The sequence below is a fragment of the Neopsephotus bourkii genome, unplaced genomic scaffold, assembly GCF_033783945.1.
Source record: "Neopsephotus bourkii isolate Nb327-2 ecotype Australia unplaced genomic scaffold, CSIRO-AGI_Nbou_v1 NB_1279, whole genome shotgun sequence".
NCBI lineage: Eukaryota > Metazoa > Chordata > Aves > Psittaciformes > Psittacidae > Neopsephotus > Neopsephotus bourkii.
The window spans coordinates 5,185,999-5,211,754 of record NW_026901764.1 but is presented as its reverse complement, the minus strand read 5'-3'; the positions used below and the strand labels follow the sequence as shown (position 1 = coordinate 5,211,754).

The following is a 25,756-nucleotide window of genomic DNA, read 5'->3' as shown; positions in this document are numbered from 1 at the left end:
TTTCCTAATATCCATTCTAACCTCTCTTGGCACAACTTGAGGCCATTTCCTCTTTTTCTATTGCTTGTTGCTTGGAGAAGAGAGGGTAATCAGGGTCCAGAAGAACAAAACAGGTCACCACTCAACCAACTTAAGTTAGTACACCTAAAAGCACCTGCCTGCTGAGTGTGTAAGGTGTCTGATTTTAATAAATGGACCAAATAATGTAAGATCTGAAGGGCTGATTGCACACCAGTACAGCAAGCTTCCACAGGAACCACTAGTGGCAAACAAATAATGAAAGCTGACAGAAGTGATTTTGGAAGTCATATAAAGACTAAGTATGTCCCTTTTCCATTTTACATCTCCCATGATAAACTCTTGTGAGACATACACATAGCTTGAAACAGATAATTACTGATAACTCTGACTGGTGGGAGAAGGAACCATCTGGCAGGTGGAAAATAAGAACATGCCAAGAATTTAGCAGACTGGGGGGCTTCTTGAGAATTTATGCACAGAGGTCTAAATAAAGGAATATTTAGACAAAAGGTCAGCTATTCTGTGTCTATCTATACCCAACCCAAATTGGAACACCAGAAGTATCCAAATAATTATGAAAATGATTCCTGGTTGAAATTCATCTTGCAATTATGAGTAAAACCAGCGAATCTAAAACTGTTAAGTGTCAGAAGTGAGGAATTCTTTCTGCATATCATGATTAATCGCAAACAGTTAAAGCAAAGAGCATCAGCACATTTTATCTTATATATTTCAGGTTTCTATCCTTTCTGCTTTTAAGATGCAAATGCTTTTATTCATCCTCTCCTGACCCTGCTGAGTGGTATGTATCATTTGTTTCTTTCCATTTGCCTTAACAGTATTTCTTCTTTCCTATAGCAGAGAGAAAACAAAATCCAACAGACTCCATTTTGTAATTCTTTCCTTTCTTCTGAGTGAATTTCTGTTTCCTCTGCTCTTCTATTTATCACTCCTGGGAAAAGAAAAAGGGACATTGCTGGATGCAGCTTACTAATTGTGATTCCACATTTTTCCACTGAGATCACTACTCATTAGCCATTTTGCTGCTGACCCTTCACAACAGCTGAGCTGCAGCCAACATCTATTGCAGTTAAGGGGAAGTAAGGACATGACCCACATTGGCAGTCATAGGCAAACCACAAAGTTAAGAGACAAGAAATTTATGTAACATAATTAGTGATTTGTGGCCACTTCTGATGAAGCATCATGGTTCACTATAAAGACTATCAAGCACTGCAACAGGTTGCTCAAGGAGATCATGCAGTCTCTGTCTTTGGAGGTTTCCAAGACCCACCCACCAGCATAAAGAAACTAGGAACAGCTCAGTTTGATGACCCTGCTTTGAGCAGGAGTTTGGACCATGAGTTTGAGAAACCTCGTGAGCCCCTTTCCAATGTGAAATTATGAGGCCATGTTTTTCAGAGGCACCCTGAAATACAACTCCCGCTGACTCCTGTATAATATTCCCATTCCAATGGAAGTTACATCTGAAAATATTCTTGAAAATCCCACTTGAAACTTACAAGCATCTTCGGAATCCTTAAAACTGTAGCTGCAGGGCCCCTTCCAGTTCACAACTGCAGCTTCCACTAATGCCATTAGAATCAGATTGCTCACAGCAGTTCCTACCAGCCTTCCTTGCTCAGATTGCTTTGTCAATAATTTTTCCTTTGGGGAGTTCCTCCGATCTGATGTTCATGTTGTTTTTCAGCAGCAAAGCCCTATTTCATTCAAACTTCATCAGAATAATGTCATTATATCCAGATACAAATTTACAGTACCTCATACTAAGAGACCTGCAGGCTGTCCTGGCTACTCACCAACTTCTCCAATAGGAACAAAGAGATGGTAACCTATTGCTCAACCTCAGTTCCCTTCTCACCACCCTGTTTATAACAAGCATATTCCTATATCACACATTGAGTGGGCACCAGGGATCTTACCCACTCAGTGGGTGTAAATGGGTCCCTAAAATACAGAATTTTCTTCGGTGAAGATATAAGCCATATAGTTTTACATGCATTTTACAGCTTGGTGTTTCACTGCAGAAGCACATGATTCTTTCATCCTCATTCTCCCATTTGCAAGGCCATTTATATCATGACATTTTTTTCCATAGCTTTTGGTATTGATGTGTCTGAGAAATGCTGGCTCTTCATGAACTAAGGGGAAGATAGCATACCTTATGTTTTGCACTTATTCTCATCAGATTTGCACTGATTCAAACACTAAATACTCAATGCTGTAGATCCATTCTTGTGATCTTTTCATGATCTCATGACATGATGCAGGGAATCCCAAGCCTCAAAATAAAATGAATACCAGGACATTTTCCAACTTGTAAAATCCAAACAGTCTGTTTTGTACAGAATCTGTTTTTTCTTTGCAGAATTGATAACTTATGTGAAGAATCAAGGATGTCATGACAGCCAAGAGCCCTTATTTAAACACATTAACAGAACTCATCTGATACCAGTGAATCACCAAAAAAACCCAATAAACCTAATTTTCACTTCAAATGTGTGCAATATAATAAATGTTGCTGAAATGTTATTCCATATATTTTTTTTATTTCAGAACATACACACATTTTCAGGTTCAGGAGCTCTGATACAAAATGTAAACGGCACCCAGTTACTGCCAGGATAATTAGCAGAAAGCACTGACCATTAAAGTTGGATACATTAATGGCAAACAGTCTCACACTCACTTAGAGCATTCAAATTAAATCTGCTTGCCGTATTCATATGCCTAATTCCAGCAGAGTAAGATTTATCCTGGTACAACACCCTTAATTGAAATTGCACTAAAATAAGAACATTTCCGACCTGATTAACACAGGCAGCATTAGCCCAATGTCCAGCCTGTTCATGTGAAACAGCCCCATGCAATTTGACACAACTGGAATTTACTACTCCAGAGAGATCTGTGCCTTCACTTAAACGGATGCACAGGCGCAGAACTGAAACACAGACTCCTAAGATCACCGCTTGCAGTATGCAATGTTAAACACCATTCGCTTTCAAGAACACTTACAGTACAGCAATTAGAAATGAAGGGAGGAATAAAGAATAATCCCGCTCTTCTTTTTATGGCCTACAGAATGAAATATACTTGTTTCAGAATTTATTATGGCCATCACTATTTCATCCCTAGTTTAAATCATAACTGAAAACCAAGGTCTGTGGGATTAAATTAAATCAGTTATGTTCCTCTTCCCAATCAGGGCATGAAGCTTAATACCTGACAAATTACGAAGTGACCAGAAAAATGAAGAACTTCCTCTTTTTGCTAGAAAGACTGAAAGATACTTTATCTAACCATTTGTTCATTGTCAGCATTTAGGTCAGCTGCAGCAACTTGCACACTTCTACACATCTCATGGTTTAAGTTGATTTACTGGAGGAGAGAGGGCTTTCCTGTGTTTCCATGCACTGAGTGATCATTACCATTTACAACATTTGTACAACTGTTCTGGTTTTGTTCGCAGCAGAAAACAATACACAGTTGTGCACTGGCCTTTCTGTTCCATTGAAATGATGCACCAAGTCTTCCAAACAATCTCCCTCCCAATTCACTGCAACTTAATGCACCCTGTACCTTGTCTGTGTTATTGATTCGTCACTAATACAAGCATTACCTTCAGTGGATGCACACTGTAATTATTAAGTCAGACAGAAAGCAAACCCAGGCACAACTTTTAAGCGTAAGAGTCAAGTATTATATAAGTATTCTGACCCCAGTTAGATGTCCCTCCTCACAACAGGCAGAGGTCTTTTGTAGCCATGTTCACCATCTTTCTGATATCCTATTTTGTCTGTAATTTTCCACATTTAAAACTTTCTTTCTTTTTTTAAAATGTTTGGCTTTTTTTACATTCTTCTAATTCTCTTTTCTGAATACCAAAAGGACTAAAAATGGCCTCTTTTAACCGCTAGTTGTTCACATAATTATCCTTTTTAATGGAGCAGCATTAAACATAGGGCTCAGCCCACCAGTATTTTACACAAGCAGCAGAGTCCCACACACTTCTCCTGAAGCTTTACCCGAACAAAATTGCAGTCCTTTACTCTCACAAAATGAGGTTTGCATTATTTTTTTTTGTTCACCAAAACATGCCCAGGTACAACTGTTCAGTACGTTGGGTAATTCCTGCTGCAATTAGCAGGTAGAGCTCAAATTATGGACCAGATTCAGATGCTGTAACTCCACTGGCACACTGTTCATATCAGTAAAGCGAAGCAGATGCTTGTGATCCACCATTATTAGAAGAGCAGTGAGTGCTCACTCAGAACAACAGGATGAGCTTTTTAATGTAATTAGAAGACAAAGGAGATTTTTGGAAGCAAAGTCATTATTTCACACTCCCAGACACAATTACATCCTGTTCACTTTATTCACACAGAAGAGACCAAGGAATTCTGCACACATGAATGACCATGCTTCAGCCCCAAAATCAAAAGAGGTTATGCTGTAACACAGTCATGAGAAAGCCTCATTTAGAAACCACAGCAAAGTTTTAACTTTAAGACACAGGAGCCAAAATCATGGGGCACTCTCCCAGCCCAGAGGGGACACTGGGCTCACTTCCTCACAGGTAGCACCCGCTCTGCAGAGGCTCGGCAGCTCCCCGGGACCGCCTGCCTGCTAACAGCAGCGCTGGCAAACACATGCATGGCTGTTGCGAGGCAGGAGATCATTTTCAAGCACTGCCCCAGGACACACAGAATGATATATAAAAAAAAAAACAACCACCCCACAGGATACAGCCAAAACCCAGACATCTAAAATCCACTCAGCACCACAGCAGAGTATGTACAGCAATAACACAAAACACCTCATTCCACAACAACACAAGCACCTTACTTAACCTGTATCTTACACATCAAATTAACTATTCCTCCCATTTTTAGCACTGCTATCTGGAATTTGGGAATAGATCCTAACAGGCCAATTATAAGATCTCCCACTGACAGAAATTATTCGCATTATCTGTACCAATGATGAAGATGAACTGAGGGAACAGACACACATACTGCAGTCACTTCAGCAAGTGTATAAGCAATCTTATGCAATCATATTTTAACTAGTTTATTAAATTAGTTTCCTTTTCAGAGTACTTTCAACATCTAATGCCAAAATTTAATCAAGAAGTCAATAGCTTAGTAGCCAGTTACCACCTCTATAAGCACTAATACAAGAAACAGACATATTACACATCACAAAAATGTTCACACTTACACACACACACACTTATCAGCAGTTTAATAAACTGTCTAACAACAGTTAATAAACAGTTTAATAAACTGTTAAAATCAGTTTATTTTCACAAACCACCTTCCTTTTTCGGACTCATACTCTTCACAATTTCTGAAGGCACAACACCCAAATAAGCAATGTAAAATGTACTTCTTGTAGAAAAATCTACAGTCTCCTAAGAGAACAGTTTGGCAAAACCACTTTCATTTAAAAACTCAGGTTCCAAAATGAGCCTTCGAAGAGCATCAGAATATTGCAAAGATTAAAAACTACTCGAGGTGTCTGCACTTCTCATATGCAACACACCACTTAACCTTTAACACAACAAGAGCTTTTCAGGAAATTATAAAAGCAGAAGTAGTAAAATCTGTTTTGGGTTGGTTTTTTTTAATCAAGCTTTAACGATGGGGCAGAGTCTCTAGGCAAAGCTCCTAGAAAGAGCCAGACCACCATCTGGCTCCACCACAGAGCAATGACAATTCACAGGAAATAAGCATCTAACCAGCACTCTGAAACCAAACACTAGCTTGACTCCATAAAAGCTCCATCATAGCTATGAACAGACAGCTGAACGTTTTCTTCCTCTTTGTACATAAATATAACTTTGGACACTTGATAAAGGGGAAAAATAAATCATTTTATGCATTTTTTTATGCTTCCCTCTTATGCCTGTTATCAATCAATGTCAAGAAATATCTTACATATGTCTTGTTAGCACTATATAATATATATAAATATATATTTTTTTTTTCCACACATGCTAATGTTTCCAGTATGATAAATGTCTTTTTAAATCCTGCACTTCTTGTCACGCTGTAGATCCACTTCTATTTGACAGTGACTCCTGGACATACATGTCAAGACAAAAATAAATACTGCTGTGATGGCAAATGTTTCAGAACTCTCAGAACACTAATACAGTGGCACTTGAAAGATTTTATAAATACAACAAAAAAGACAACAGTTAAATAGAAACCTGCTTTGACATAGCCATAAAACCTGCACTACATCTGTAGCTGTTCCTGCAAAAGCGGCTCCTAATCTTTGAACATGTCAAATGTTGCACTCCAGCCCCCCCCCATAATATTTGAAAGTCCATGTTGCTATTTTAAGCAAGCATCCCCTCCAGCTGTACATAAGCAACACTGTAATTCCCAAACAATTGAGGTAATTATAAAAATGAATATCATTTATTGGTTTCTTGATTACTATCATGTCATATTTTCTTTCATACAAAAAGTCTGATTTTCAGCATTATGCTTTCCAAGGGCAATCCCTTCACACTAAGGGAGATAAAGATGTGTTAGGAATTGTGCAAGAGTTTCTGTTAACCATCTTCAGCCCACAAGAACTCCATAAGCAAGATTTTGGTACAGATTCACTGCCTGACATTTTAGAGAAGGGGAAAGGAGCTTTACACGTATTTTCTGATCCACTTTATTTATTCACTTTAATAGCATCTAACCCAATGCAAGGGGAGGGATAAAAAAGAAAGAAATAAATCATCACATTACTGTATGTTACCCTTCAGCAGTCTTTGGAGGAAATCAGAAGCCAGGCTGCTTTTCCCAGCTCCCTCCCTCACTCAAGCCAGCTGGAGCAGCTCCTCTCCCCAGCAGGGCTCTGCCACCAGCGAGGGCAGTTGGCAGGCACCCGCTGCCCCGTCACAACCGCGGCTTCCTGAGCAATGTTCTGCTGAGGTCCTTTACCTCTTCAGGGCTGCCAACCCTCTCATAGCCCAGCAGGACCATAGGCTGGTGGCAGTACTCCTCAACCTGCTTGATCTGCTGGTAGCTGAGTGCAGTTCTCCAGGCGCTCAGCGCCTGGGTGGCGTTCCTGGCCGACACCACGAAGGGCTTGGAGGAGTAGCCGGGGCCACTGGTCATGTTGAGGGCAAACTTTTCCATCTCTGGGCTGACTGCCAGGTTGACAAAGCTGTACACCTGCCGCAGGGTCTTGATGGGCTCCACCACCAGGTCCTCATAGCGCACAACCATATAGTTCCCCTGGAGCCAGTCAGGGGGGTGCAGAGCAGTCTGCAGGGTCTTGGCCATGCTACTGCAGATAACCTCCATGGCACCCAGGGCATGGTAGTCTGAGCCACCACCGCCCTCTTTCTTCCCGCCCAGCTTGTGGCCAGCATCAAGGAAGGGCATGCGGTGGATGTGGGGGTCCCGGCTCCTCACCACCTGCAGGCTCTCTCGGATGAGGCCGTGCCGGGACTTGATGCGAGAGCTGGCGACAGCCCTGGGGTCCCGCACCAGGTGGATGACTTTGAGGTCCAGGGTCGGGTCCCGCATGAGCGGGGCGAGAACAGCCAAGTCAAAGACACGGACACCTTTGATGACCAGCGTGCGATACTTGTGGCATTCCTCCTGGAAGCGGCTGAGGCGCTGCGGGGGACACTTCTTGCACACCCGGTCATCCACCATGCCCACCACCTCCTTACGGTAGGCCGGGCAGAGAGGCGAGGAGCAGATGACCTTGTTGGTGGCCGCTCCGAAGATGCCCAGCGTGGTGAGGTTCTTGCCGGCGCCCGCCGTGCTGTAGAGCTGGAAGACGGAGAGGTCGCAGCGGTACAGGGAGCTCAGCATGTCGCGGGCTGCCCCTTGCAGCGAGACGGCGTCCCCAGGGTACAGCTTCTGCCAGACGTGCCACACCGGCTCGTAGAGGAAGAAGACCTCGGGGTTCTGGTTGAAGAGCTCCCCGAAGAAAGACGATCCCGAGCGCCAGGTAGTGAAGACATAGACCAGCTGCCGCCGGGCGCCTGCCGGGCCGCCGCTCCCGGCCGGCGGCGGCGGAGGTGGCGGCGGAGGACGGTGGCGAGGGGCGGCCGGGGGCTCCCCGCAGCGCCGCGGCTCCCGCCGCCACTTGTACTCCAGCAGGTTGAGGGCAGCGAGGAGCAGCAGGAGCGCGTAGCCCAGGCACAGCGCCAGCGCCTTCCGCCGGCACACTTTCATGCTGGGCGGCGGCGGGGCCAACTGTTGCTCAGCGCCCCGGCGCCCCGGGGCCCGCGGCGGGCAGCAGGGCGCACCGCCCCCGGCGCCGTCTCCTGGCCGGCCCCCCGAGCCCGGCCTGCATGGCGCAGCCGCCGCGACGGCCCCGCCGCCGCCCCCGCCCCGCTGCTGCCCTACTTAGCAGCTGCGCGGCCACCCGCGCTTCTGCCGCGCCGCCATCGCCGACCGGCCGCGGGCGCCGCCGCAGCCTCTCTCACGGCACCCACCGAAGCGAGGCGGTGTCGCGCTCCGCTCCGCCCCACAGCGCGGCCACGGGGGCGGGAGCAAGGAGCGGAGGGCGGGAAGAGCGGAGGGTCCACGGCGCCGCTCTGCGCCGCCAGCGCGCATGGTGCCCCGCGCCGCGCAGCACCGCACCGGGCAGAACCCCCCCCCCCGTCCCCCCCCGCAGCCGCCGTGCAGGGAACCGCTCTGAGCTGCGGCCCTAAATGGCGGCGCCCTCCCCCGCGCTCCCTATTGGCGGCCGTAGCCATCACTCTCGCCGCAGCCGCGCTCCCGCCGCAGTGCACGGCCGGGTCCGGAGCGCCCCGCGGCGGCGGAGGTCGCGTCCCTGCTCCAGCGGCAGCCCCGGCCCTGCGGGACAGCCCGGCCCGCTCGGTAACGGCACCCGACCCCCGTCCGCCGGTGCAAGACGGGAGCTGCTAAGAGTTCCCTTGGCGTGGGGGGCTCCGCCAGGAGTCACGGCTCGGACAGCGAAGCTGCGCCAGTAACAGGAAACGGGAGAAACAACCGTAAAAGGCCTGAAATGGGTAAGATGCCAGCGCTGGTCCTCGGCATCGTCAACTCGGGTTACCCAAAAGCCCTCTAGTAACTCCTGGCTGTCAGACACTGGAAGGACTTACTCATAACTTCTGTGCTTTATACCCACAGCGCTGCACAAACTGTGAGCACAGGCGCTTTAAAGACCCGTCCCCAGAGCGCACGGTTATGTCAGGGCATCTTGTTTCGGAGGTTCCCCCCTTCCTCCGAGGGGGGGAAGAGCAGGGATAAGGACGATCACTGGTTAAAGAAGCACTCGGTGAACCCTCTTCTGTCCGTTGCCTTCACCCAGCAGCTGCGCCACCCGTGTAGCCTTTCCCACCCTTAACAGGACTATGCAGCCGCCCTCTAGAGAGCAGGGGGTAGGTTTGAGCTGCTAGAGAGCTATGCCTGACTCATTCCCCTACGATGGGTGACAGTGACAGAAGTTGTTGCTGGAGTATTTATTTTCTGACTGACACAGATGCAGCACTACAGCACCGCTTTAAGTCACAGAGTGGATAAAACGACAGTGCATCCACTGTGCATCTTGTCTGGTAGCACTCTATTTAAAAAGGGAAGAAAAACGTACAGTTGGGTGAAGGAGGTAAGCGTGTAAGCAATCTTTATATCCCTTATCAAAGGCATCACTATACTCCTCCCAGGTTTTCCACAGGGACTTTAACAGCCAAGCTGCCTCTGCAGAAGAACTTATAAGCCCTTCCAGCCCCAAAGTGATAGATAACATGATAGCAGGAGGGCTCCACTGTCCCCTGCTCACTCCTCCGATCGGTGAAGCCTCACAGGGCACTGCAAGGGGTACGACCCCTGGCCCAAGACAGGAGTGGCACCCACAGATGGCCTGTGAGCTATACGGCAATTAGAGCACACGGGACGAGTCATGGGAGTCACTTCATAAGCTGCTAGCTACTCTGGGAGCAGTATTAAACTGTTAATGTGACTTTTCATACAGAGGTAACTTGCTAATAGCAGAATTAAAACCACCGTGAAATATTTAAGAGAAGTCCATATTTCATCAGATGGTGCAGGAAAAGGGGAAGCCATTTTTTATCCACAGCCCTGCTGAGGAAACATTTAAAGCCACATTCTACAGAAATTATTTGGATCTGGTTGAGAAAATAAATGCAAAGTTTAAACCCAATCAGCTTAAAGCAAATAACTTTTGAATCATAGTATATAATGAAAAGGGATATACTTTGCAGCCCCTTGCAGCATAAAACTCTTGCAGTTGTTTTATTCTTTAGTCCTAATCCTTGAGTTCTTCACATACAAGAGTACTTTTGCTTGTATCCCTTTTATAAAGGTACCAATAAAATACTTAATGCTTTACATCCTCACTAAAGATGAAGTGACCTTCGCCCAGCTGAAGCAGAAATGTTTATTTTAAATTTTGGAACAGCCTGTAATAGCCTCAATGAAGCTATATTAAATGATGAATAACAACAGCAGCACTACAACACAGTAGTCCAAAAAACCAGTATCCCACATCAATATTGAACTGCAGCACTAACGCAATAAAGGACAGACTACAGGGAGCAAAACCAATTCATAGCAGTGAAAATCATTAAAGTACCATGAAGTTAAAATTATTCCCTTCTTTCCAGTTTACTTGAAGGCAGGTACCAAATTTTGTAGGGGAAAACAAAAAAAAAAAAAAAACCCACAGAAAATAACCAAACTACAAAGCCATCTCCAGTCCTTACACAATTTAAAATTTATCAAATAACAAGCAAACGAACATGAACTGCGAGTGTAACATTTGAAATGGAAAATCAGTAAACCAAAGCACTGAAAGCTGTAATTGGATTGTGCACCTTCCCTGCCGTTACACAGTGGTTACATCTCTCTGAATCAGTGCATGTGCGAGGCTGGCACTAACTGCCTTCATCACACGGCTCCACCTCTACCCAGGAGCAAGGGTCAGAGACGCTCTTTAAGTCAACATACACACTGCAAAATGGAATCTTGCTTTTTCAGAACCAGAGTTCTGTATGTATTTATTCTGTGCAGGTGGACTCAAGCACCCACGCAGAACCCAACTGAAATCAATCAGGATCAGTGCAGCTGCAATATTTGATCTTCCCGGAACAGGTTTCAGACCTGGTAGTCAAGTTATATCACTTTAAGCAATTCAGTATCAGTGAATACTTAAGAAGTTTCTATGGAAAAGATTTATTAAGCCAATGTTAACACTAAGTTCGGTGGTGTGGGGTTTTTTTTATTAAGTCATCTACACATCTGATGCGAAGTATTACAAACATAGATGGAAAAAAAACCCGATCTGCAACTCACTTTGCAGAGCTGTTGATGAAGCTGACACACAAGTGTTTCGGGCCACGGTCATTGTGTACAAAGAACTTACGAGGATTCTGAATTTTGGTTTTTCTTCTGCAGGCTGGGATTTGAAGTATTTGCTGATCTTTGAGAGCAAGAGTGCAGGCAGGCAAGTGGGCAACAGTCACCATCAAGAAGTGTAATGGTGAGTTCTTTGCTGTGCTGCAGACACCAGGTATTTGGTAAGGCACAGCAGTGCGTGCAACCAGAGCAATGGGTTGTAACAGTGATTTAACTACCACAAGTTGCTGAAAAGTTCACATAATCCCAGGTTTAAAAGACAGGTTCATAAAAAAGCACTGAGAAGATTGTACCAATGAATTACTCATCTCTTTGCAACTACTAGGGAAAGCTATCATGTGGCAGCTGGCAGTGAAGAACTCTTGGGTTTTGCACTGAAGGGAAGAAAAGATAATGTCTATCATAAGTAAAATGAATAATAGAAGTGATGGGGCAGAGTTTTGTCATAATTCCAAGGCCAGGTTACTCACCAAAGAGGACTCTGGTAACTTACCCACTTGCAGAGTTGCTTCCATGATTTTTACAGCTGCCCCCAGATAAAAAAAAAAACACCATGAAACAGAGCCCCAGTTCAGTGAAATGCTGAAGTATTTGCTTCATTTTAATCATGGACTTAATTACTACAGCAGCCAATTGAAAACTGAACTAAAATCAGCACCATAGTGAAGGAGTTACTTTGTATCTTTTCAGATAATAAAAGCACTTGCTTAGTCTCTCAAACCTCTTCTGGAGAGCAGGTATAGTGTCTCCGCAGATGGTTCAGGCTCTGCGTGGTCTTACCATCTTGCCTATCTGCCACAATAAGGGTGTGAAAGAGGAACATTCACAAATTTGTTCAGATACTTCAATGTCTATTTTCCACCCACTGTGTTGCTTCCGGCAGTCTAATTTAGGCTCATTAGTTTCAGCATGCCAGATCACTCATGTCAAGTAATAAAACCTTCCTTTACTTGACAAGGAAAATTCACCATTAAAAAAAATTACCCCCCCATCACTTATTTCTAGGCCAACTTCATTTTTTAAACATTACATCTTGTTTGCTTTCATAAAGCAGGAAAGAATGCATCTTTCCCTGTGCAAGAATTACACGCTACAACCCTGTCATCCCTCAGATGTAAAGAGGTGGCTGTACTTACCCCAGATTCTGCAGCCAGCAGTGTATATAGTGAGGAGTAACTGTGATTAAAATTCCCTGATTCAAGCTACAAGGAATAAAAATATGAGCTTTTGCATTTAATGCTTAAATATTTTATGAAACAGTTTAATATTTTATATCTAGTTATTATAATTCTGATTTTTACATGAAATATTTAGACAACCCAAGTCTTAATTAGTTGAATTATTTCTCACCCTCAGAGTGATACCACCCAGGCCAGACTTCTCCAAGATTCCCCCCCAGTATCCCTTTGTTTAAGAGATGGGGCCACAAAAGGCTTGATCCTTACTGGGACACTTCCTGATTTGATTTCGCTTTAAATGCTTTGCAACTCGCCTTTCTTGTGTTCACAAGGGTGGAGTGGGCACAAGATAAAGAAGTTTCTCCTGAAGTCAAACTTCAGCAAAACATTATCTTTAAAAAAATCACATTATTTTGGGATGAAAGATGATGATTTATGGTGTTACACACCTAGCATGTGATAAGTTCTTGGTATTAAGAAATCCTATATCTAGTCTATTCAGGATAAACATCCATGCTGAATTCCTCAAACACCGCTCAAAAGTGAAATTCTGAAAACTAAAGCGTAAGTTATAGATCACAAAATGTGAACAAAATGCATATAAAATGGAGTAGCTGACCAAACTTGGAGATCTATGAATGTGCTTAAGACTGTATTTTGGTATCTCCACTAGAGATGGGTGAGAAGACTCTGCACAGTAGCACTTAGAACTGCAGATCTTTACATTTTGCACCTTCCTTCAGTACTGTGCAAAACTTTTCACAGCTTTTTCAAGGTCTCACCCAGTAGTGGCAGCTGATTTTCCTCCTAACACACTCATTTACAACCATGCTGAAGTCTTCATCAGCCATTCCATTAGGCAATGGGTGCAGCAGTCTGCCTTCTGAAGTTCTCATTTTCTCTCAGATGTTCCTTCTGAACTGTGTGTGCAGACGCTGTGCTGCAGAAGCAGCTGGCAAGGACTGAAATTAAACCAAGTGGTCATAAACCAGAAATATATAGCAAAGTGGACACAACCTGTCTGTAACAAGCTGTTCCCATACCCACCCCCAGTTTCTCCTTCATATTTACCTCCAGTTGCACAAGTGACATTTCCAAAGTTAGTTTCAGTAAATATTTATAAACTCCTGTTTGTGCAGCTGAAGGAATTCTAGAACTTTATGAATGCCCCGAGGACATTGCAGTGTCATTCACTCTTTGACTTTTATTAAAGTCAGAAATCTTTTCTCAGCTGTTGTGTAACTGGTTTATGTTCCAAAAGGAAATCAAGAGATTCTGCTTTCATAACCGAGCACCTTAAAACAACTGGCAATGTACTGTTTCGCATCAAGAGCTTCCAAAACCTTTAGCAGGTCGCAGAGAAGAGCTGTCTCAGCCACACACATTAGGGTATCTCTAAACTGACTATAGCCAAAACCACAAACCTGGGTTAATTCATGTCTTTACACCCTCCACCTCAATGGCTTGCAGTGTCCAGGAACCCCTAAATCTTATCAGTGCACCTCTCCCCTTGGTCAGCATCCTGGCACTGGGGGGCTCTGCCCAGGCATCACACAGGGTGTCACCCTGCACCTCCTGCCTCAAGTCCTAAGGACAGGAGGCAGCAGAAACCATGCAACAACATTCCCTTTCAGCATTCAGATGATGGAGCAAACTAGCTGGTCCTCATTTGACAACAGATTCAGTGCTCACCACATAACTAACATGCTACATGCTACAAATGACTGACTAGGAAAGATCTGGAAATTAATCATAGAATCATAGAGTAGCTGCAGTTGGAAAGCACCTAAAGATCATCTAGTTCCAAAGCCCCTGCCATAGGCAGAGACGCCACACACTAGACCATGGCACCCAAGACCGTCCAACCTGGCCTTGAACACTGCCAGAGATGGAACATTCACAAGTTCCTTGGGCAGTCTGTCAAAGTGCCTCACCCCCCACACAGTAATTCATTCCATCTCTTGAAAACTCAGTGAGTAACATAGATCATTAACTCTTGAAAGTCTTCAGGATTTGAGAAAAAGGGTTTGTCTTTAACATGATCAAGTTTCCACTCCAGATCACAGTGAGGATTTCCTACAGGCTGGCCTGAAAGTGAGCACCCCCAGTGAAACCTAACTGCCTAGAAATCAGGCTTTATTGCAACCTGTTCTTTTTTTTTTAATTAGCTAGGATAGGGACCCTCTATAAAAACAAAGGATGAGAATCCACAGCCCCTCAATTCACGCAATGGCCAGAATTCAATCCCAGTCTCATGTCTTACATTTTATAGCCAGTTCTTTTCCTGAGTTTGCTCAAGGCAATATCCTCCCTTCAGTTAACCAGCAGACAGTTCTTTTCCCATAGTGCAGGGAAAAGAAACTAGAATGCCAGGGAAAAATAAGTCACCAGCAACCCAAGAGATGCAGATTTTATGATGAAAAGACAGGTATCAGCTGTAATAGAAACCTCTCTACTATAAGTTCAGAGGGTTCATCTCCACTCTCTGAGCTACCGTTTGCAACAGCGCAGCATTAGCTCTCACAGTATGTAGCAGGTGAAAACATCTGGGTAAATGATTCCAGAAGCATCAAAGGTATACCCTTTTGGCATGGCTAAAAAGATGAAAACAGGTTTCCACCTCCAATGATGAATTCAGCAATGATCTTGACTGCTGGTGATGATCTTGGACATCGATTCTGAGCATAGGCCAGTTCCGTGATCCATCTTCCACAAAACCAAATTGCATGCATGAATTCCGCCTTCCTCTTCCCACGCCAGCTAAATTTTATACCCAGAACAGTCAGTCATTTAGAATTAACCTATTCTGCTAGGTTAAATCTTTTCTTGTAAGATTTCTGAGACCTATTACATAGACCTCACACTCACCCCTTCTCCATGCTCACCTTTTTACAGGCACATTTACCATACACAAGCCCCACTGACTGAAGTCTCAGACCTTAGTCCAGCCTCAGAAGCCCAAGAGGCAGAATCAGATTTCACGCTTGCAGGCAACCTCTTAGTAAGGGTTTGAAGAGCAAGACTGATGGTCTGGATTCAAGGCAACAAACTCCAGGAAGCTTTTCAAGTCACATGAGTAAAAATAAAAACAGAGCAAGTAGGATATCACAACATGCTGTGTTTCTTGACTGTGAGCTCTAAGCGAGGACTGTTAGTAACTGGGACTTGTAATCTAAATGAATGCTCTGGGCAGTAACATCAAGAGCTCATATTCCAACCTTTCCCATCTTGTGGGGCATCTGAGGGCTCTTTCCTCATTTTGGTCTTCCACAGATCTTGCGGACACTAAATTATCTTGGAGACATTCACTGCTCTCAGATTTGACCAATGGGTTCAAATTCATTGGAGAGTAAGAGGCGACAGAACGAGGCACAGCCAGTGGAACAGCTCACTGCTGCTAAGATTGATGGCCCCAGGTCTGCATTTCCTTCCTCCCATGCACCTCATCACATCAACCTGCCTACCCTGTGCTCGTCCTACTTTTCCACCAGGGAAGTGGTCAAACAAGTGCTAGAGATGGTGGTGGGAAAGTGACAGGAGTATGTGACCACAGTGGAAGTGAGCAGGGTGCTGAGTGCAGCATCAATGCAGCCCATCTTATCAAAACACACACTTCAAATGAAAACACCATGGATGCAATTGCACATTACAAGGGAACTGTTACCAGAAATGAGGACCATTCTGCTCACTGTCTGTCCTGTTCCCTGCACTGAGCCCATTCAACTCACGAAGACAGCAGAAAGTTAGCGTGAGAACAAGCACACAAGAGAAGTGTTTTACCTTAGTAAACTGAACTGGCTACTCACAGGGCACAAAGGCAGCAGTGACAGGACCTGCACCCCACAGCAGCAACAAGCTGTGACACAAGCCCAGCCATAACACACAGCCTTGCACTACAGCATGACATGGGCTCCATTCCTGTCACCTTGCATTCTCGCAAACCATTCTAAGCATTGAAAAGCTATTCATCATCATCCCAGGATCTGAGCAGCAGTTCTGAGTGGGAGGTTTTTTTTCTTCAAGAGAAGGTTATACAAGCAACTCTGCAGTGATCAGCCCACGCCTCGTTACTGCATTTCTGAGAAGCACAGAGGTCTCTGTCAATAGCACAAACAGAAGCAGCCAGTACAGTTTGACAATGCAGGCAGAACTGGCACCAACCAGCAGAAGAGCTGGTGAGGCCAAGAAACTGCCCTTAGCACAACACAGATAAATACTGCTCTTTTCCAGGTTAGAAACAAAACCATTGCTGGATATTGGCAAACTGACACTTTTATTGTTGCCATGTCATTTGGAAAAATCTCTGCATAAAATACAATACTAAAAGCAAGTACAACAAAATGTTCAGATGAAACTACCATTTCCTCTTCAAATAACGACAAACAGAAAGCTTTCCAGCTTATGCCAGTTACAGAGTAAAACATTCCTGGCACAAGACAAGACATGAGAAGTGGGAAGTGGAACAGGCTTACCCATGAAAACTGACTGTGCTGACAAGAAGCAGGTGGAGGGGGAAATGGTATGCAATTGTTTTAGACTTCTGCATCCTACACAACGAGAAATACACGGGGACAAAGTTAAATTAGCATTTTAGTCATGACCCTTACAAAAGTGACTTACAAACTGCGGAGCAGCAGTGACAGCAGCGGCATGAACCGGTGGAACACCGAAATCTTCCAACAGTTCACGCAGCAATGAGAACAAAGAGAAATTCTACTCTGAGCTGTTTTATTAAAAGGTAAGTTTATGAACTCAACCATATTCAAAGCCTTACTCGAAACAGCAAATGCTGGATAACATTCAGGGTTTGACTGGACCTATCAGGTTTCTAATTTGTTTAATCTCATGATACTGAACACTGATTTTAAAACAATTGCGAAAGTCTCATCTTGATTATTCACTGCTGCCGTCTTCAGCTATGGAATTCACCACCCTTGCTGTCCCAAAAATCAAGATGTCAACAAAGAAAATGCATAGAAAGCAGACCAATCTTTAGTAAAAAGGCAGCAATTCAAATATCCTTCAAAATTACCTTTACCTTAATGCAGCCAAATGCATGTGCCTTCAACTAAGTATTTAGTACAAACCCCAATAGTTGAGAAACAACTCACCCCAAATTCCTCAAGCAGCTATATGAAAAGTACAGCAAGCCAACAATCAAAAACTAGATAAGGCCTTAATCTATGTACAGAAATACAATAATGCTCTTCACTTTCATTAAAAATATTCATTCCACCAAAGGACGGTAAATGTCTGTGGAGGAAAACTCCACATGCAAGCTGCCTCAAGTCATCAAAGATGCTCAGAACAGATTTGCCATTTTTGGCTGATCTTGCTTCTCTCATCACAAGATTCCAGTTTGAAGTCATGTTACATGAACTCCTTCAGGACATCTTCCAAGGCACAGGTCAGAGGCCTACTTTCAACATGCCAAGAACACGCCTCGAACACTGGTTGATCCCCAACACCACCCTAAGGATAAAACTGGATTTCCCATTTTAGCACTCTAATGTAGACATCTCAGGCAGTATTCATACCAAGGTGGTCTAATACAATTTTTACACAGTTTCAGCTATAAAATATGCCTCAAATTTGTTAAATAAAACCAGTATGAATTCGAAAGCTATCCCAATGGTGGGCATAATCACAAGTTCATAACCAAAAAAGCATAAGAGTAGTTTTACAAGCAGAAAACCACAAATACAATAATCCAGCATCTTCAAAGGGTTCACATGTGCTTGGGAAGAGTATTGTATTAGTACAGAAGATGATTTATAAACGCAGAAAGCAGAGCACATTTGGTATCACTGGGACAGATGAACAGATGTTAGCAAGAGTTGCAATTCTAAATATATGCTTTGAAAAACAATTTGTTACCCTTGTTCATAAGTGATTTATTCTTAACTTCAAAACCTCCAAGGGGGAGGCAGGAGGAAAACACATGCACCTAGTGCCCAAATAATAACCTGGCACTGACTTTCAGAAACAAACTCTTCCTCAAATAGGATTACAAAAGGTACATGCAGCTGGCGCGCAGAGAAGTCAAAGGAAGCCACAGAGTTTAAAAAAGGCAATTTGAATGAACACTTCTGTAACACTAAAAAGTTTTAATTGTCAAACAGAGACTCTATACGACCAAGTAACTTTTCTCACTGAGACAAGGCCCATGTGCTGTGCTCAGAGGATGACTAAGTTCCACAGAGATACACAGAGGTCAGGACTGGTTGAGAACAGGTGAACTAGCAACCCCATACATAGGCCTTTGCATGAACACCTGAAAGTCCTACAGAGTCCTGGGAAAGCTTCACCAAAACATATCAGCACAACAGCCTCTGCCATATACCTGGGAATACACCACATACATTCCGTTTCTAATATGATCCCACACCAAGACAGGCCTCACCAGCTGCTGTTTCAGGCTGCTGGAAGCTTACTCCAACACACAGGAACTTGTCTGAAGCAAGCTACAATCAGTTTCTCTGCTTTAGATAAATCTAAACACTAAAGCATGAATATTGACCTCTGAAATCATCAATAAGGCAGGGCAGGACAAGAGAAAGAAGCCCTTATCTACTGACACTCCCCCCTCCAAAGGAAATGGTCAGATGCTCCCTGACTGGAGGATAATAGGCTCTCATCCTGTACAGTCACTAAAACCATTTGGGAACATTGGACCACACCACCTCAGGACAGAGCTTTTTTTCCACAAGACTTAATCTGGATGCTACTTCCCGAATCCCAGTATCAGTATTTAAATTACATCTATCCTGCATCAACTAGATGATTTTTTCACCATTTCACCCCAAAAAGCTGCAGACACAAAGTCACATGGTAATTGCACACCATGACCATATGCTGTCACTACAACATGATAATTTTCAGTCTTCAATATTGATTCGCATCTTTTACAGACCATTTGTTACCAGATGCTTCTGCTCCCTGTTTTAATTTGTGGACAAGCCAAGCTATAAACAAAACTACCTATAAAAGAAGGGAAGAAAATAAAAAAGCAAGTAGGATCAAAAGATATTCTTTTCAACATCTCAGCATGATTAAAAAACGACATCCAGTTAAGGATACAGAGTCTTAATTGCTCTTAAGAGACTATTAGGTACAAAAGAGCTTTTCTACAGCCTAGGCTGTAGAAGCAAAGAACAAGAGGTATGAAAATGGCATTGAGAGAATAAAGATACTAAAAAACAGGTATTGCATAATAATGCTGTTACAAAATAAAGTCTTAATAGGTGTCTCCCCTTTAGCTCTCTAGCTACTTGGCTTAAGCCTTTTATAATCACTGCTGAGAATTTTATAGAAGCTGAAATCAAAATTGATTATTGAGAAGTATGCAAACCTATAATGCTATTTTCTACCCTGACAACTTTTAGCTATTAAACAAAATACACAATTGATTCTGCAGATAGAATATTCCTGTGGCAAACCATCCTTAGTCTCACTTTACCTAAAACATTGACATTTATCACTCCTCCGTTTACAAACAGCTGTTCAGATAAAAGTAATAGTTTTAAAGTTGTTAATCAGATCTGAGGTCATCTTCCCATTGTAACAATTCTCCATGTCCACAACTTATGCTGACACCTATTTTTTGCTCTAGAAAGCCATCTGTCTAGTCTGCTCCAGGTGTGAATACACAGCATTTAAGAAAAAGTAACCTAGTTTCTAATAGTTTAGCTACCAACATCTGTACATCTGAAACACTTTATGTTACAGGGAGAAAAATACAATATATAAAACTCTGCCTATTTCTAAGCCAGTTTCTTTATAATATAAACAGATATAAGGTGTATTTTCTTATTATTAATGCATCTATTCAATACTTAGACTAAGAAAGACTTCACAGTACACATGCATTCCTCATATTTTCAGTATTCCACATAATCTCTCAGTTCCCATTAACAAAGGGAATTCTCCACTTAATTCTCACTTTTGCAACAATTTATATAATCTGTCAGCAGTTTCCTATCAGCAAAAAGAAAACCTGAGGGGTTTAATTAAATACGCACTTTTTCAGAAGACCTCTTAAATCCCGGTTCCAAAAGCATTGTCTCTTAAGCTATATACACGTACAATTGCAATTTCCCCCAGCACATTTACAAGATCCTAACAATGTAAAACCTGTAGATAACACAGCTATAATAGCAGCCATCATCCAGCACCCTGTGCCTGTGTTTAAGTACAGCTTTTGCTTTTAGAAACAGTTCACAGGAGGCCAGATCCCTTTTAATTTTATGTTTTTATTATAATCTCCCCACACCTCCAAGTATAAACATCGAACCCTCCCCATTTCTCATTCCTCCCTGCCTCCCACCCACAGAACGGTTGCATGGTAAGAAACCAAGGTGAAGTGTTTTAAAGCCACATCAATGCCTAAGACACAGAACAAGTTTGGAGAAAGGAAAGCCTAACATTAAGAAAAGTTAAACAGCTCACTAATTCCAAAATATTAATAAATAAATATGTAATAAAAAAAGTTTTATTTTTCCTAATTTTGAAATTTTTTCACAACAAAGGAATAAATTCAATAAAATAATGTAAAAGCTGTCATTTTGGAGTAAAAATCTGGTTTAGGAAACAATAGTGTACTGTAGGTTGCAATTATGGTACTTAGACTTAAGGAAGAAGTTACAGAGCCTCAGGCTTGCTGTCTGTTTATTGTTCCCTATGCAGGCCATAAATACAGCTTGTTATTGATACATCATATATACATATATATATATGATATAAATATACATATGTATGATGTATCTCTGTGGAGGCCCTTTTTAAAAACCAAACAAAAACATTACTGTGGTGTCACAAATATTCCCTGCAACTAAAATGGAGAGATAGGAAGCAAAGATTTACTTATAAAGCTTATCACAGTAGGCACCAGACTGTTCAACTGCTTAGAGTAAAATATCACAGCAGGAAAGAAAACCCATCCACTGGATTCACAAGTTGCTTTTATCTGGATAGTCAAACTAGTGAAAGCAAGAACAGAGCTACCGCTATACTGAGAGAGCTAAGCACCATAGTATGTCTGAAATACACAGTACTTCTAAACAAACTATGCATTCCTTTAGAGATCCATATCACCAGTGGGGCAAGAAACCAACATTTAATTTTCTGTTCAGATTTTATTTGAAATCTAATTCAAATTGTCAAAGCTACAAAAAGGGGGAACATTTGAGTTATTTCTGCTATGTCACAATATTCTAAAACAAAATATCACTACTGCCAGCAGATCACTTACACACATTTCTGATGAAACTTCTAAACACAAAAATGTTTCTTTTGGGAAATAGTCACAATGAAGGTATTTTGTACAATATAAAACAATGACAAGTCTACAGATGCCATTACTCATGAGTATACTCGTGCATTCACAAAAAAAAAATTATCAGGAATGCTTTTTTGTTTTTTGTTTTTTAACAGACTGTTCAGGCACAAAAACAAAACCGCATTTCCAGTAAGTGACATCATCATAAAAAATAGTAACACTGTCAGTGTTTGCTTTTCTTTGACTTCTTGTGAGATCTGTGAGGAGAACGGGACTGAGACCTGGATTTTTTCCCTGACTTTTTAGGGGATCTGGATCGCGATCTTCTTGATCTTTTGGGTGTCCTGGAGCCAGAAGGTGATCTGCCAAAAAAAAAATTAAATAAATAAATGTTCATGTAAAAAACTGACTGATACCGGCTTTGCTTGCAGTTATTTGGAATTCATTTCTTCAACTAAACAAGGTAGAAAATATTTTGCTTTAGTAAGGGGATAGCACAATGATTTCTTGCCTTTGAGAATAAGGCAGTTTTTGCATTATAATGTTTTTAATGTATTTGGGTCTTGAACTGCAGTGCTTAGAACCCACAAGAAAAGTAACACTAACTCATGTCCTACTTAAACCTACATAAGGAATTCGCAACCTTCTACATTTGCCTCAACCACCTTGGCTCTTGTATTAATAGCAGCCTATATCTGTATAGAAGAAAACAGAAATGAACAAGTGTTTTGTACTGTTACGCTAAAATACTTCTGTATTTATTTGAATTCCCAATTTATAGCATAAGAATCCGATCACTGTGAATATTCACTACGATATTCTCAACAGCATGAAAAGAATATTCCTCAATATGTCTGAGAAATCTTCGATTAATAAGACATTCTACACTTATAAAGAAAAGGAAGCTGAACTTTCAAGTTTTGAGCTGCAAAACCATCAATACAATAATAAAATCTCACCCCAAGTTTAACATTAACTAGGAACAAATATCTGTCAGTCTGGAGATTAGGAAACACCTACTACAGAAACAAAACCCCATAAGCAATATCTAATCTAGATGGTTTTTTTCCCATTAAAAAAAAAAATCATGGGAGAGATTTATGTAAGCAGATCAACAGTGAAAGTCTGCATGCTCAGTATAATTCTATGAGTTTTATGGGCTATAGAAGATTTGTCCTTTGAAAATAAAATGTAATAAAGCAGTAAGGTGCTTTGGTGTAAAAGCAGTATTACTCAAAATTATCAGTAAACAGGTGAACAAGAAGATAGAAGAGTCTTGAGCTATGAAGGCAGGAGCCTGTACGCATTTCAGACACCAGTGTCCAAAGATATTAACCATCAATATGCAGCCCATTAATAGAGAAAATAATTGTGTATCCAATGTGCTCTGTTAAAAGAAACAAAACTCATCCCACCAAAAAAACCCAAACAAAACATACCTATATACTCAACTTTTCTACAACTTAAAATGGAGAAGATACCAGCTTACCTTTTGCCTTTTTTACTGACATCTCTGGGAGAATCCTTATGTGATGACCGAGAACGTGAACTCTCTTTGTGGGACCGTTCCGAGCGCTCTGACCGTTCGGATTTTGGTGACGGAGATTTTGCTCGTCTACTGCCACTGCTGCGAGATGGGCTGGGTGAAGCACTGTGTCGTCTTTTCCTTTGTAAAGAAAGATACAGTCATATACATACACACGCAGACACAGAGAAGTGAAAATGGATACTAAAAAAAATAGCTTTCTTCCTGTAGATATTTGGCAGTATAAAATTAGATCCTTTGAAGTAATTATAAAGTAGTAGAGTTTTTATTACTTAAAATAATAAAAAAAAAGTTCAACATGTGGGTAAGATTTTCTCTGGCTGTAAAAAAAGTAACAATTAAGGCCTGTGACTCTTCTGCTCATCTTTGACAGTGTAAAAACATTCTGTCATAGTTTCCTGACAAGCAAGACATTCTACCCAATCTGTCCTTAATACCAAGGATAAGTTTGGCTATACAAGTGTTAGAAAATCAGAGTGCACAATCAAGTACTCTAAAACCTCACTGTTTTGAAGAGTTTTCACTATGAGATGAGTAACATTTAAACCATCACAAATAATTTGTGGTATGACTTCAATACAGTTTTCTGAGTAATACATCGCAGTTAGTTCACTGCTAAAAAAAAGAGTTACATATCCTGTTTGCAACTGGTAGTGATTCTACCATATTTCCTCAGGGCCTAAATAAGCCAAAAAGGGATTCTAATCAAAATGGTACATCACTTGGTGCAGGATAAAAATGACACTTCCTTTAATATTTTGAAGTATGCTTTAATATCCAAAGCATGTTTCTTATTGTTTGGTGGGGTTTTTGTTGTTTGGGTGGTTTTGTGATTTTCTTTTAAAATAAGGTGTGTAATACACCACAATTTTAAGGCTGCCACTGCAGACAAAGGTACTAACTATGAGGTTTTTCCTCCCATCCACTTTACTCCAAGGAAAGCCATACCTCTCTTTTCTTGTTGGTGTGCATTCCTCCTTTTCCTTCTTGTCTTTGGACCTGGAGTCACATTTTTCCTTGTCCTTTTTGTCTCTGTCTCGTTCTCTTTCCAACTCTTTTTCTTTTTCCTAAATTATTAGAAGCATTAATGATTTCAGGTGAAGTGTGACTAATTATTAAGTAAAGACACTTAAGCTAATCACAAACAGCATAAAAGCACTGAGCACTGAAAGAACACAGCACATAATCCAGGGAAGAGCTAATGTCATACCACACCACTCTTCAAATGTGTACTACTGCTTTGTATGCAGCAGAATTATTTATTGTAACACAAACATTGACAGAACCATGTAAGATGTTGCCCTAGGTAAGAAAGTCTGAGTATCTAATTGGAAATGAACAGTCTTCATTTTATAGATTTTTGGGAAACATTACAGCTGTAATAGATTTTCTAAACTAAATTAAACACAAAAGGATACCAAGAACCTCTTTTCTACTTAAAACACATGCACTCATCGTCATTAATCCAGACTGAAAACTGAGATAATCTCATAATTACAAGACATCTAAAGACAAAACAAAAATAAACAGGATTCTGCAACTGCATTTACTCTATCAAAAAAACCCATGAATATGGTTCATTTCTATATACCAAGAGGACCATTTTGAAAGAAAAAATATACCCTGAGCAAACCTTGCCTGTCTGACAAATACAGAAGTAACTATACAGAAATAAACCTAAACCATCGGCAAGTCTGAACACAGAGATCAAGAGATGTGCTTCTTCCAGTACTGGCATAAGAAAAAAAAAATCCTTGGCAAAAGAATGAACAGATGTTCCCTGCATACCCCATAAAGATAACAAGGAAGGGGCAATTTCACTAAATCAAAGAAGGGGGTGGGGGAAATGAGTGAGGGGAGATAAACACAAGTGCAGGAAATACCAGGACAGTTATACCAATCTAGCCTCGCATTTTCTTTACATGGGAGACTTATCAGTAAAATTTTAAAGTTCCCCTTATCATTATACCTGCTATTGCAAACTACTGTTAGATTTCATTAAAATCAATGGGCTATAAAGATATTCCTAGTTTGTTAGCATAGCTGATTATTTCATCTTGATAAATAGGAATAAACTATCTTAAATAGCTTTAAGTTCCTATTTTCTTAACAACATACAACAGTACTAGGATCTACTCTTGGAATTAGACAAAAAATGACAACCAACTACCAAGTTTGTGGGAAATGCAATCAGAGCTAGTATAACGTTATAAAAGCTAGCTTTATTATGGCATTAAAGCAGAAGATAAAGTTATTCCCTTATCAAAAGAGTTGTTATTTTTTAAAGAACACTTGTTCTTTATCATTAAATTGTTATCATAATTGTTAATTATCATTAAGTATTTCT

At 41.7% G+C, this 25,756-nt stretch overlaps 2 protein-coding genes across 7 annotated transcripts in view; both read right to left on the bottom strand.

The window, feature by feature from the left end:
• Positions 1–5,098: 5,098 nt before the first annotated feature.
• CHST2 (carbohydrate sulfotransferase 2) lies at positions 5,099–8,353 on the bottom strand. Its single transcript, XM_061365284.1, has one exon. It carries the CDS (start codon positions 8,238–8,240, stop codon positions 6,945–6,947), a length of 1,296 nt encoding a protein of 431 aa, XP_061221268.1. The 5' UTR covers positions 8,241–8,353; the 3' UTR covers positions 5,099–6,944.
• A 13,347-nt stretch (positions 8,354–21,700) lies between these two features.
• The window catches only part of U2SURP (U2 snRNP associated SURP domain containing), a 45,905-nt gene continuing 41,849 nt past the window's right edge, over positions 21,701–25,756 (bottom strand). For all 6 annotated transcript variants that reach the window (XM_061365276.1, XM_061365280.1, XM_061365278.1 and 3 more), the window contains 3 exons: positions 24,358–24,476; positions 23,353–23,529; positions 21,701–22,225 (listed from right to left, as the gene is read on the bottom strand). In XM_061365276.1, the coding sequence (XP_061221260.1) occupies positions 22,087–22,225; positions 23,353–23,529; positions 24,358–24,476 (435 nt within the window). In that variant the 3' untranslated portion in view covers positions 21,701–22,086. The remainder of the gene's footprint in view (positions 22,226–23,352; positions 23,530–24,357; positions 24,477–25,756) is intronic.